This window comes from Garra rufa, chromosome 17, assembly GCF_049309525.1.
Source record: "Garra rufa chromosome 17, GarRuf1.0, whole genome shotgun sequence".
NCBI classification, from domain to species: domain Eukaryota; kingdom Metazoa; phylum Chordata; class Actinopteri; order Cypriniformes; family Cyprinidae; genus Garra; species Garra rufa.
In genome coordinates, this window is record NC_133377.1 from 28,684,646 (window position 1) to 28,698,321 (window position 13,676).

The 13,676-nt window shown below is 32.1% G+C and overlaps 1 protein-coding gene across 1 annotated transcript; it reads left to right on the forward strand.

The window, feature by feature from the left end:
* Positions 1-4,736: 4,736 nt before the first annotated feature.
* On the forward strand, positions 4,737-8,824 carry cckb (cholecystokinin b). The gene is made up of 3 exons (XM_073821963.1): positions 4,737-4,857; positions 5,623-5,873; positions 8,372-8,824. Exons 2-3 carry the CDS (start codon positions 5,624-5,626, stop codon positions 8,500-8,502), a joined length of 381 nt encoding a protein of 126 aa, XP_073678064.1. The 5' UTR covers positions 4,737-4,857; position 5,623; the 3' UTR covers positions 8,503-8,824.
* The last annotated feature ends 4,852 nt before the right edge of the window (positions 8,825-13,676 follow it).

Consider the following 13,676-nt stretch of genomic DNA (forward strand, 5'->3'; position numbering starts at 1 on the left):
AAGTTAGTTAGCAATATTTTGACAAACTAAAGTTTAAAGCTGGTAAATATTCATACAAATGGTATTAATTAACATATTAGCCTAATGTTTCACCTATTTGACCAGAAAAGAACAAACACAAATGTTATCAAGATTCTTGTACTGGAAATGCTTGTTCAGTTTTGCCAGCCACAAACGCCTTTTGTTCCTCAGACAGTTTTTTGCACTCTTCTCTTGATTTGTTATAACTTTTGGCAGTCTATAGTACTCCAAATGTTTTTCCTGGTTCGACCGATTAGCACAGCCCAAAACATGACAGTAACTGACCACTTTCAGCAGCAATAATCAGCTAAATATACAAGTTTCGTTTGGTTAAGTGGCATTGTTTACGTTCAGTGCTAAATATGGCCAACTGATGAACTGTTGTAAACACTCTATTGAGTATTTGACTGGACAATTCTGAATGAGAATGCTAGAGTCATCAATATTTTGGTCCATTTCCACTGAGAGGAAGAGTGTAGATGTTAAACCTAACTTTTAGGAGTACACTAGCAGTCTACAAAACTCTTTTTGATTTCATAAGGTCTTGTGTAAGACAGTCTATTTTCAATTTTTTTCAAAATTTGTCAATTTTTCTTGGTCTCCTCCCTTTCCAGCTAACATCTGTTAAGTAACATGGACATTTCTCTTGGTCTTTTCTGGTCTGAAATGTGGTAATTAAGTGTCATTAATTGACATGCCCCCCAAGTATGTAATTACAGACGGAGAGAGGGACAGCAGCAAAGAGAGAAACAGCTTTAAATGACTCATTCATGTGTGCAGTGGAAAGTTTAGCCGTCTTGTAAGAAGCATAGATTTACATAGGTCATCGTCAATTACTCTGGAATGATCTTTGGTAATGGCGCTGGTTTCATTTCTTTCCAGAAGACTGGGAGGTGAGCACAATTACATCTGCCGTTTAACCTCCCAGCCCTCGATTTAGAGTTGACCCTGTCATGACAGACACCGATCGGAATAAAACACGATGAGCATCAGTTAATGCGACAGGCGGAATTTCTGCATGGCCTGCGGTAATTGTTGCAAAAGAACCCGTTTGGAAAGAGATTGAAGTAATCATTTGCATAGCGTTTGGTTTGACGCTTCATTTTGGAAAGATTTTTTTGACATTCTTATGTCTCTATTTTTTAACTTAAGGTTGTTTTGTGCTCATAGGTAACTTTTGTTTGATCAAATATACAGTAAAAACAAATATACACTGCAAGTCGAAAGTTTTTGAACAGTAAATGTTTTTTTGTTTTTAAAGAATCATTCTTTTCTGCTCACCAAGCCTGTATTTATTTGATCTAAAGCACAGCAAAAACAGTACCGTTTTGAAATATTTTTACTATTTAAAATAGCTGTTTTCTATTTGATGCTAATGATGTAATGATGCTAAAAATTCAGCTTTGAAATCACAGGAATAAATTACATTTTAAAATATATTCAACGGTTATTAAATAGTTAAAATATTTTACAATTTTACTGTTTTTGCTGTACTTTGGATCAAATAAATGCAGGCTTAGTGAGCAGAAAATACTTCTTTAAAAAACATTACAAATTTTACTGTTCAAAAACTTTTTACATGTCATTTATTCCTGTGATGGTGAAGCTAATTATCCACCAGTCTTCAGTATCACATGATGCTTCAGAAATCATTCTAATATGCTCAAGAAATTTTCCATTACCAGTAATTATAATATTAACATATTATGTGTGATTGAAATTAATCATTTCTGTTTTTACTAAATGTTGATTGCTTGTCCATTAAATTGTTTTAGACAGGAAAAGTATGTGAAAATGTTGCAAGTCAGATTCAAACTTTAGCCACACCTTTAATCGGTAAAGAAACCTATTGAGCCTATTGAAGTCTATCATATAAGGTGATGGTAGTGTTAGTACCTTTGATGAACTTTGCTATTAAAATCTCCGCATCAAACACAGGTTGCGACTGGATCTCATGTGTGACCATCCTTCACACCTGGAGTAAAGAAGTCAAGCAAATTGAAGTGCAGGCTCCAATCACACAAACACCTCCCACACGCCAGCCAATCAATTCTCATGCTTCACAGCACCTCCCACGCAAGCGTTCCCACACCGACCACGCAAATGTTACACCCTGATAACCATGAGAGGGAGAGAGGAATGGAGAGAGGGAGAAAGAATGACAGACAGGTGGACAGAAAGAGAGATGTATTTATTCACAGCTGTTTTCTGTGAAAACAAATTAAAGTACCCCATGACTACTTAAATCATCACCTCATAAAAGCTTTGAAAAAAGATGTCAGATATGAAAAAGCTACAATAAGGATGGGATAGACAGCCAAGAATAAGAGGGATGACAGACGAGATGTAAGCGCACACCCAGGATTTCTTTTCTCTTTGGCCGCACTTTTGTATAATGAAAATGGATGAGTACTGGGGCTATCAAGGTCCATCAATCTCCAAAATGACAAAACTAACACCATAAAATGATACTTATAGTGTTACTTTTGTCTGATTCACATGCAGGTGAAGTCAAAAGTTTACATGCACCTTGCAGAATCTACAAAATGTTAATTATTTTACTAAAATAAGAGGGATCATACAGAATGCATGCTATTTTTTTATTTTGTACCGACCTGAATAAGATATTCCACATAAAAGACATTTACAAGTAAAAAAAAATCGTTGAATTTATAAAAATTATCCCATTCAAAAGTTTACATACACTTGATTCTTAATACTGTGTGTTGTTACCTGAATGATTTTTTTTGTTTAATGATAGTTGTTTATGAGTCCCTCATTTGTCCTGAACAGTTAAACTGTCTGCTGTTCTTCAGAAAACGCTTTCAGCATTTTTGTGTACCCTTTCCAACAATTAAAACTTTTTGAATTCGATGATCAGGGTAAATTGAACTTGTTTTGTTTTCTGAGGAACATCTAAGTATCTTCTGTAGCTTCTAAAAGACAGTACTAAATGAAAAAATATGATATTTAGGCAAAATAAGAATAATTTACACAGCTTCATTCAGTTCAAAAGTTTTCACCCCCTGCTCTTAATGCATTGGGTTTCATTCTGAAGCATCAGTGAGCGTTTGAACCTTGTGTAATAGTTGCATACGAGTCCCTCAGTTGTCCTCAGTGTGAAAAGATGGATATCAAATTCATACAGTCATTGTTGGAAAGGGTTCAAAAACACAGAAATGCTGAAAAACTAAAGAATTTGTGGGTCCTGAAGGACTTTTCTAAAGAACAGCGGGCAGTTTAACTGTTCAGGACAAACAAGAGACTCATGAACAACTATCACTGAACAAAAAATAAAAAATAACAAACGGTTGTGGATCATTCAGGTAACAACACATAACAGTATTAAGATTCAAGTGTGTGTGTAAACTTTTGAACATTTTTAATTTCTAATTCAACTATTCTTTTCACTTGTGGACTATGTGTAAATGTCTTTTATGTTTAATATCTTACTCAGATCAGTACTAAATTAAAATAATAACATGCATTTTGTATGATCCCTATTATTTTGCTAAAATAATTAACATTTTGTAGATCCTGCAAGGTGTATGCAAACTTTTGACCTCAACTGTAAATTGTAGTGAGGCCAAGATATTCTTCAGAGAAAGTGGAGCAACATGAGAGTGAGTAATGATGACAGTTTACATTTTTGGATGAACTACTCCTTTTTTTATGCGGGGAAACACTGTTAGAGCTCCACAGATCAACTCTGACAACTCTGTCTTCCCATTACCATGCAAATGACAGGGATCGATAGTTATTGATCATGCAGGTTATCTCAAAATGAATCTGTTTGATTTTTTTTGTCAATGTCCTGTGTACAATGGTTTATGAAAGCATGTGACAGTGAAAGATAAAGAAAGAAGTCATAGAAGAATGACTTCAAACAGAAAGAAAACAGCCTTGAGGCCTTTGTGTTTACATCATAGTAAGCGTAAAAGTTCTAGTGCTGAAACACTTCCAGAAGGTTATATACATGAAGCTGTAAGTTACATAAAGAGTTATATAAAGTCTGTGTAGACACCAGCAACCGTTTTTAATCAATGACTCAACATTTTCTACAACAATTAAGTTCAGACACTTGTGTGTTTAGTTTGGCCCACACCTGGGCATCCGGAGAGTACAGGTGCGGCTGGTGCCATGATGGCGTCCACTCATTTACACATCAACACTCCTAAAAAAAGGCACCAAAGTGGTGTTTTTGCAGTAATGCCATAGAAGAACCATTTTTGAAGAACATTTTAAAAATCTAAGGAAGCTTTTTTCCAATATAAAGAATGTGCACATGGAATGGAAAGGTTCCACAGATATTTAAGGCTCCTCATGGAAGCATCGATGCCTTTCAGAGTGAAGAACTGAAACGGCAGCATATCCAACACATAAAAATAACATAGACATGGGTTTAATTGGCTTCCAGTCTGTTCCTCTTGACACTTAACCCTCAGTTGTTGCAGCTGTGACCGCTCTCACTGTCTTTGTAATTGAGTTTGGATTAAAGTATCGCCAAATTCAGAACGAATGACAATTAAAAGAGTTTCATTATAACAAATTAATAATTTCACCCTTTTTTGTAAAACAATTCTGAATTCTACAGAAAAGCAGAGGCAAAAATAGCATGAAGCACATATGTGTATGCTTAAACACTTTCCATGTGCGTGCATGTCTGTGTTAGTGCGTGAGTGAATGCATGTGTGTGTGTGTGTGTGTGTGTGTGTGTGTGTGTGTGCGTGCGTGTGTGTGTGTGTGCACGTCACAGCTGGGTATATAAGTGCCTCTCTCCCTCCTTCCTGAGAATATCCACTTTCATTCTCCTCCAAGCTCACAAAACAGAACAAGGTAAGACATCTATGCTTTAATTTCTTAAGGATTTAACATTCTGTCAATATTGCATGAAATGTACAAAACATTTTCAAACATTAGAGTAAAAGATGATAATTGTAAACTGTGCTTGATAACTTTTCTGTCTTTTTAAAAATTATTTCCTTAAACTGTACTTTTTAATCGATACTTAAAATTGTCTTTTTATTTCTTACACTGAGTTGACAAAAAGTCTGAAAACGATGGCTAATTAGTTACATCAAAAACTGTATTTTCCTTGGTATTTTCTATTATAGCCAAATAAATGTGGTTACTGAATACTGATTTAAATTTAAGCAAAACATTTTTTTTTATTTAATTACTTAAATTTTAATTTTGCGTAATTAAAACCAAATTAAAATAAGAACGAAATGTAATATTAATAGTAAACTTATTATTGAAAAAATTAAACTGTATATCAGTAACACCACAACTAAATATATACATTTAATATTATTAATAATAAACATTAAAATAAAAAAAACATTAAATTCCAAGGCAGTAAAAACAAAAAATGTGTACTTACATTTAATATTAATAAGAAGAAAAATAATCAGAAAAAAATGAACCAATATTAAGCACTTACAATTAATAATTCTAAAACTGATAATAATATTTAAAAAAGAGACAAACATGACATTTTATTAATAATTTTTAAAAAAGTATGGCAGCAAAATAAGAATTTGAGGAGTCTTACTTTAACATGCTTGCCTTCTCTGCTTCTCCTCTCGTTCCCATTTGCAGGATGAACAGCGGAGTGTGCGTGTGTGTGATCCTGGCTGCGCTTTCTGCCTCCTGTTTGGGCCGGCCCCGCTCCTCTTCCCCTGACATTGATGACAGCCCTCTCCCCTCGCAGCTGGATGCTAGTTCAAGTGGGCACCGCCGGGTCGTCCGCTCCACCAGCCTCACCCTCAAACAGCAGCCAGTAGGCAACACAGACCCAGACACCCGCGCCAACCTCAGCGAACTGCTGGCCAAACTCATCTCTAAAAAAGGTGAGAGACACTTGAAGAATTAAACACACGACGAAGAACCAACAATGAGAACACAATGAAAACCAAAAAAAGCAGCTTCAGCAAATGCTTGGTCATTTACATACACTAATGGACAACAGGAAGAGCTGGAAAGAGAGAAAGCAGACGAACTGATCAAGATTCTTTTAATTCTGCTCATTCTCTTTGTCTATTTCAATCTCTTCTGCTCTGCTTTTTGCTATTTTTTTCACAGCGAATGTCATTGTGTCATGAACGCAGTTTTTTTTTTAACTAGCCATAATAATAAACAAGAAAAAAACATTAAATTGCATAGCAGTAAAGACAAAAAATGTGTACATACATTTAATATTAATAATTTAAAAAATAATAAGAAATAATATAATATAAAATTAAGAGAAAAAAAATCTAAATGGCAAAATGAACAAATATTAAGCACTTACATTTAATATAAATAATACTACAATTAATAACAATTAAAAAAAATAAAAATTAATAATTACATTAATTTTTATGGCAGTAAAAACAAAAAAACGCACAAATATTTAAAATGAATAATAATAAAAATAAGAAAATAAAAAAAATTAACAAATATTAAGCACTTAAAATTAATAAAACTACAATTAATTATAAAATTTAAGAAATTTTATGGCAGTAAAAACAAAACATATGTACATGCATATAATATTAATAATAATGAGCTCAGCATTTTACTTCAAAAAATGAGTATTTGTACAAACTTAGTGTATTTCCATCTCTTCTGCTCTGCTTTTCGTTCTAATTTTTTGACAACATATGCCCTTGTGAATGAACACAGTGTTTCTTTTGAAAACTAGCTATAATAATAAACAATAAAATTAAATAATAAAAAAAGACACCATTAAATTGCATGGCAGTAAAACCAAAATTGTGTACATACATTTAATATTAATAAGAAAAAAATAAGAAAAATGTAAGAAAATGTTGAAAAAATAAAAATTAAGATAAAAGAAAAATCTAAATGGCAAAATGAACAAATATTAAGCACTTACATTTACTATTAATAATACTACAAATAATAATAACATTTAAAAAAAGAAATGAACATGACATTTTATAGCAGTAAAAACAAAAAACACACATACATTTAAACTGAATATTAATAAAAATAATGTCATTTGAAAAATGTATTACAACATTTAAAAAAAGAAAAAAAAATTATGGCAGTAAAAAACAAAAATGTGCACATGCATATAATATTAATAATAATGAGCTCAGCATTTTACTTAAAACGTTTTATATAAGTTATAAAAAAAATCTAAAATGCAAATTGGTCTATTCTATACACAAACACAAAAATACTCAATTTAAAAAAAAAGACTGTGCTACACCCATTCAAAACAAACTCATTTTTTAAGAGAGCAACAACAGGAAGGTAAAATAACAAACAAGCAGGTAAAATCATTACATGAAACTACTGGTGTCCGGATAATGAAAGGAAACCTTTGTCACGCAATATACAGTAGCTCCAGGTTAGCGTTGCTGGGCATTAAAGAACACAAACACAGCCGAGTGAAGTGTGTTTATGCCCGAGGTGTACGAGGGGCGGATATTTTGGGTCAGGTGTGCACCATTAAATTGCATAACCGCTTATTAGGGCGTCTCCTATTCAAAGGGGATCTAACTATTATCATTCCTAATCGCAGGAACAGGGAATTGCACCTTTGAACATGCAAGCTCAGTGTGACATGACATTTTTATCAAAACAAGAAACACCTACAATGTCACATAATAGTGATCAAATATCCCCAAAAGGACTTATTAGTTAAAACATGACAAAAAGGAGTACACTAAACCATTTCCAATCCATAATAGAACAACAAATGCGTGCGTACGTGATTGTACGTGATCCCATTAATGAGAGTCCTAGTTTCTCACTGGACTTAGTTTCTCACTAAGGTCATCTCTCTCGCTCTCTTTTAATAATCGTGAGTAGGAGGTGCAAGCTTCACACATGTCAGCATGTCACAACAAGTCTACAACTTTCAAAGATAGTATGTATAGTCTGTTATAAGTCTCCCATCTGTTGCAAACAGTATCACACCCTTGACAACAGATTGAATGACACCTAACATGCTGTATGGAGCTGAAACGTTGCCCAAACATTGCCACACACAGTAGAACGCCACTCCATCAAAGCTCTTTTCCAATCACTATTAAAAATAATTATTATAATTCACAGCAAGTCAAGAGAATCATGTCTGCTTTAAATACAATTTTGACATAAAGAGGTTTTGAAACAGCCCTGAACCACTTGTTTTGGCACTAACATCATAAATCACTTGCTCAAGTAAGATTTATGTTCAAATGGGTGCCAACTTCATTGATAGTCTGCCATTTAGAAAAAGGTTTATGTAAGAGATGTTATAAAAGTAATGAGTGACAGACAAATGATTTATACTTTAAGTGTTTGGATTGAATTAGAGATTTTCAATTAATTTCTTATTTTCTTTCTCTCACAGGCTCTGTTCGTCGAAACTCCTCCATGAACAACAGAGCGAACAGCATTAACCACCGGATAAAGGATCGGGATTACGTCGGCTGGATGGATTTTGGCCGCCGGAGTGCTGAGGAATACGAATACTCATCATAAAATCCATATATATCACCTGGTTCCTCATCTACAAATAAAGAGTATATTTATTACTACTATTGTTATTATTATTCTAATGTACATTTGTTAAGAAACCAGTATAATGCAATATACACATATGCCTAATTTTGCAAAAAAAGACAAAAAAAGTCTCAAAGTATAGTTGTTGTTTTTCAGTCTTGTCTTTGATTTGATTTCGTTTGTCACATATGCTGTGGTTTTTGCATAAAGAGAACCATTGAGAGCTGATGTGCTTGTCAGATTCATGAAACCACCGTTTTCAATAAATCAGGTCAGCATTCAACTTTGGCCTTAAATCCTACAGACTCCGGCAGTTTGTCCATCAGAACCACAAGAGCATGCTTTTAATGGAAGGAAGTGGCTTAACAAGTATTTGCGGCTCGCACTGCATTGTCACGAAGCCTTTTTGCTTGACGAGAAAGTGAAAAATCAATAAATGAGTAAATGAATCAATGGGGGAAATGGTTACCATCCTGGTTGAAAAAGAGCATTTGAATTATTCAGATGCTCTAAGACAAGTGGAAAGACTTAGGAGAGAGAGGGTAGAGGGTTTCTTTACTTCAAGGCAGGCTCAAGGGACTTATTGAGCTTGATACGCTGTCCAAGGGTAAAGATTTCCGTTTGACAGCCACCGGAAGACGGAAATAGACTGGAAGACAGACAGATGCAATAGACCTCTCTGTATAATAACAGGCCAACCATCAAGCTGCAGTGGATATGGCATATGTACTCACATATATCACTGTCTGCTATAATTAGGCAATATTTAGAGTTGGACAGAACTGTCATATTACAAAAAAAACAGCTTTTTCACTTTTTCATCCACTGACCCTTAATAAAGGTGAAATGCCACTGAGCTGTAATCAAATACTGGCCAATATGAATGAATGTTAATCGCATCAAGCCCTCAATTATAGATCTAACATCGAAGACATATTACATCACATTAGACCAGTGGATTGGATTCAGTTTGTGATTATATAGTCAAATGAGAATAGAGTTATTGGAATCCGAGCTGTTGCTTGGCAGGAACATTAAACACTTGGGACGCTATGGTAAAACTTTCTCATCTGAGCTTAACTTCTTGTGCCGATGAGCAATTGCTTGTTATTTTGTGTCTGGGTTGGATGACGCAAATGGACGAACCAAAACATGGCTACTTATTTGTGACCAGAGATTAACATTCTCTCTGGCCATCTCAAGATAATTGAGAATTTTAGATTGCTTAAACATCTTATCAGGCATTAATGGATTTGCCCACAAGCCAGTGGAAAAGTCATTGCAATGCATAGTCATATATTTATGAGTCTGACATTGGAAATGATGTACCACCTGCTTCAGGGTGCATTAAATGCTGCTGTTTGGGCTGATTCATCTTTGAGGGATATCTTCGTGGCTTATGGAAAATACTTGAGTGCAACTTATTCTAGTCCTGTTCCCATGGCAATTACCATGATAACCTGGGCTTTTTCTTTTTTTTTCTTTGGACACTTAATTTGGAGAGCATGTCTCAAGTAGGCAAGGACTGGAATTAGGTTAGTCGCCATCCTGTCTGGGATAACAAATTGCTCCCTTTTACTTTTGTCTTGTACTTCTTCAAACAAACAATAACATACTGCTGTGCCATCCACCTTATTTTTCATGTAAGGGTGTGACCTTTTGTAAATTTTATGGGTCAGGCTTCCGGGCTCATCTGCGTCAAGCTATTTATAGCTGTATAAAACAGCTTGTTTTGCTGCTTGATATTGCAAACTGTTGTCTTACTGTATTATTTTAATAGTGAATACTCTGGTTCTAGTGCAAACTATTTGTTTTTACGTTTACAGCACGTCGCTATTCTTCTCGTTATTTCCCGACTATATAGCGACTAATGAATGAGAAGTTTTACTTCTGTGTTGAAGAAGAGGGTTTGCATTTATGTCACGATTTGGTCAAGTACTCGGATGCGCGGACATATTGGCGATACTTGGATGTAAACAACAGCATGAATTGCATGGTTAATATACTACTGAATATGTTGTTCCACTAATTTATGCTGTTTGAACCACGGAAAAAAAACATGTGGAAGCTGGTAAAAAAAAAGAAGGACTTAGTAAGCAGCAAAAGCAGTATTTCCTGTGTAATTAAATAGTTATCTTTTAAAATGTGTTATAAATAAAGAAGAAAAATAATAATAATTTTAAAAAGGTTAAATATCATTTTAGGGGAAAAATTGCAAAATTGTAGAACTGGGTATTTAAAGTTAAGAAAAGTTTTTAAAAAATCCACTATTTAATCTCTTAAATACAGTAATAAATATTATCAAAGCATATTTTAAATATAATATAGTCATTTTTATAACCTAATTATCAAAAAAAATAATAGTAATATATAATTGCAAAGGGTATAAGTTATTGCTTTGGTCTTGAGCTTTTTTCTTTTCTGTCACATAATTTATATTCTTTATGTAATTTTATAGATAGATTGAACTTTTCATCTCATGATTTTATTAAAATGTGCTATAAAAAAATACATTAAAAATATGGTATCATTTTGAAAAAAAAAAAAAAAAAATTGCAAAATTGCAGAATTGGGCATTTAAAGTTATGAAAAGTTAAGAAATTCCACTATTTGATCTCTTAAATACAGTAATAAATATTTTTAAAGCATATTTTAAATATAATAGTTATTTTTATAACTTAAATAACAAAAAAAAAAAAAAATACATACATAGTTGCAAAATAGGGTATAAGTTATTGCTTTGGTCTTGAGTTTTTTCTTTTCGGTCACATAATTTATATTCTTTATGTAATTTTCTAGATAGATTGAACTTTTCATTTCTTTCTGATTTTATTCAAATGTGTTATAAAAAAAATAAGAAATACATTAAAAATAGGGTATAAATTTGAAAAACATTTTTTTGGGAAAATTGCAGAACTGGGCATTTAAAGTTATGAAAAGTTAAGAAATTCCACTATTTGATCTCTTAAATACAGTAATAAATATTATTAAAGCATATTTTAAATATAATAGTAATTTTTATAACTTAATTAACAAAACAATAATACTACATACATACATACATACATAGTTGCAAAATAGGGTATAAGTTATTGCTTTGGTCTTGAGTTATTTTCATTTCTGTCACATAATTTATATTCTTTATGTAATTTTATAGATAGATTGAATTTTTTTTTCTCCTTATGATCTTTTTAAACTGTTTTATAAAAAAAAAAAAAATACATTAAAAATAGGGTATAATTTTGAACAAAAATTGCAAAATTGCAGAACTGGGCAATTAAAGTTATGAAAAGTTAAGAAATTCCACTATTTGATCTCTTAAATACAGTATTAAATATTATTAAAGCATATTTTAAATATAATAGTCATTTTTATAACTTAATTAACAAAATAATAAAAAGAATAATACATACATACATAGTTGCAAAATAGGGTATAAGTTATTGCTTTGGTCTTGAGTTATTTTCATTTCTGTCACATAATTTATATTCTTTATGCAATTTTATAGATAGATTGAATTTTTTTTTCTCCTTATGATCTTTTTAAACTGTTTTATAAATAAAAAAAAATAAAAAATAAAAAATACATTAAAAATAGGGTATAATTTTGAACAAAAATTGCAAAATTGCAGAACTGGGCATTTAAAGTTATGAAAAGTTAAGAAATTCCACTATTTGATCTCTTAAATACAGTAATAAATATTATTAAAGCATATTTTAAATACAATAGTCATTTTTATAACTTAATTAACAAAACAATAATACTACATACATACATACATACATACATACATACATAGTTGCAAAATAGGGTATAAGTTATTGCTTTGGTCTTGAGTTTTTTTTCTTTTCTGTCACATAATTTATATTCTTTATGTAATTTTCTAGATAGATTGAACTTTTTAATCTCCTTATGATTTTTTTTAAGGGGAGATAGGGTAATGCAGGTGAATAGGGTTAAAAAAATTTACTAATAGTTATCGCCTTGCTTACCCAGTTTATTGATTGCACTGATCATTTCAATTTTTTTGTATTACAAGTTTTCTAAAATGTTAGGTTTAAATACACAAAAGAGGCATTATTTAATGAAATATATAATACATTTCTAGTACAAAAATCTAAACACTGGATGAAGTCAGTTTCAAAATTCTTGTTTAATTTTTTTGACATATTAGAGTCAAAGGTTTTTACAGAGGGGATCTCATTTTTTGTAACTCCATAATTCAGAAAATACTCCATAACTATAAAACTATATACTTTCACAATATGGGGGGAGATAAAATGTTGGATGTAATCAAGCTAATTATATATGAACAAATTCCTCTGTAAAAACCTTCAGGATATTATAGAAAGGAATAGAAATGTAAAGTTTGGTATGTGCAAGTGCTACTGAAGTGCAGATTTATGGCTCATTGTAGGAGAAAAAAACTCATTTTGAGAAAACAGGATTTAAAAATATGAATTGTAATTGAAATCTATTGGCACAAATAGATAAAGTGCTATAAAGAAACTCTGAAAATTTCTGAAAAAACAATGTTTTTGCCTGCAGTGTCTCCCCTTAAAATGTGTTATCAATAAATAAAAATAAAAAGGGCATAATTTTGAAAAAAAAAAAAAAAAAAAAGGAAAAAAAGTTGCAACATTGCACCACTGGGCATTGTAAAGTTATGAAAAGTTAAGAAATTCCACAATTTAATCTTTTAAATACAGTAACAAATGTTATCAAAGCATATTTTAGATATAATATGGTAATATTATTACTTAACTAACAAAAAATAAAATAATATAGTTGTTAAAAACGGTTTTGTTGAGGCAAAATGGGGTATAATTTATTGTTTTGGTCTTGAAAACCCCCACACCCCCACTTCCCACAATAATATGTTATAAATGAATAACAATTTTTTAAAAAAAGTATATTTTGGAAAAAATGTATAAGAAAAAACACAAATTATGTCTAGATTTTATTAGACAGGTTTATTCCGACCAAACACAACGCCAGAAAATTCACGTATAGACCATTTCAAGCGCTATTCGGCGGCTTAAGGAAGTGACGTCGTTGGTCCCAGGACGATTCCGGTTAGTGGTCCAGCGCATTCAAAACAATGGCGAGAAGCGCTTTATGAACAGTGGGATTGCGGTCATATATATACAAAC

What these genes read in the sequence shown, in the direction of transcription:
- cckb (XM_073821963.1), top strand. Translation starts at nt 5,624, where the DNA reads ATGAACAGCGGAGTGTGCGTGTGTGTGATCCTGGCTGCGCTTTCTGCC. An exon ending in CAAACTCATCTCTAAAAAAG is followed by an intron (nt 5,874 to 8,371) that starts GTGAGAGACACT and finishes TTTCTCTCACAG; the next exon opens with GCTCTGTTCGTCGAAACTCC.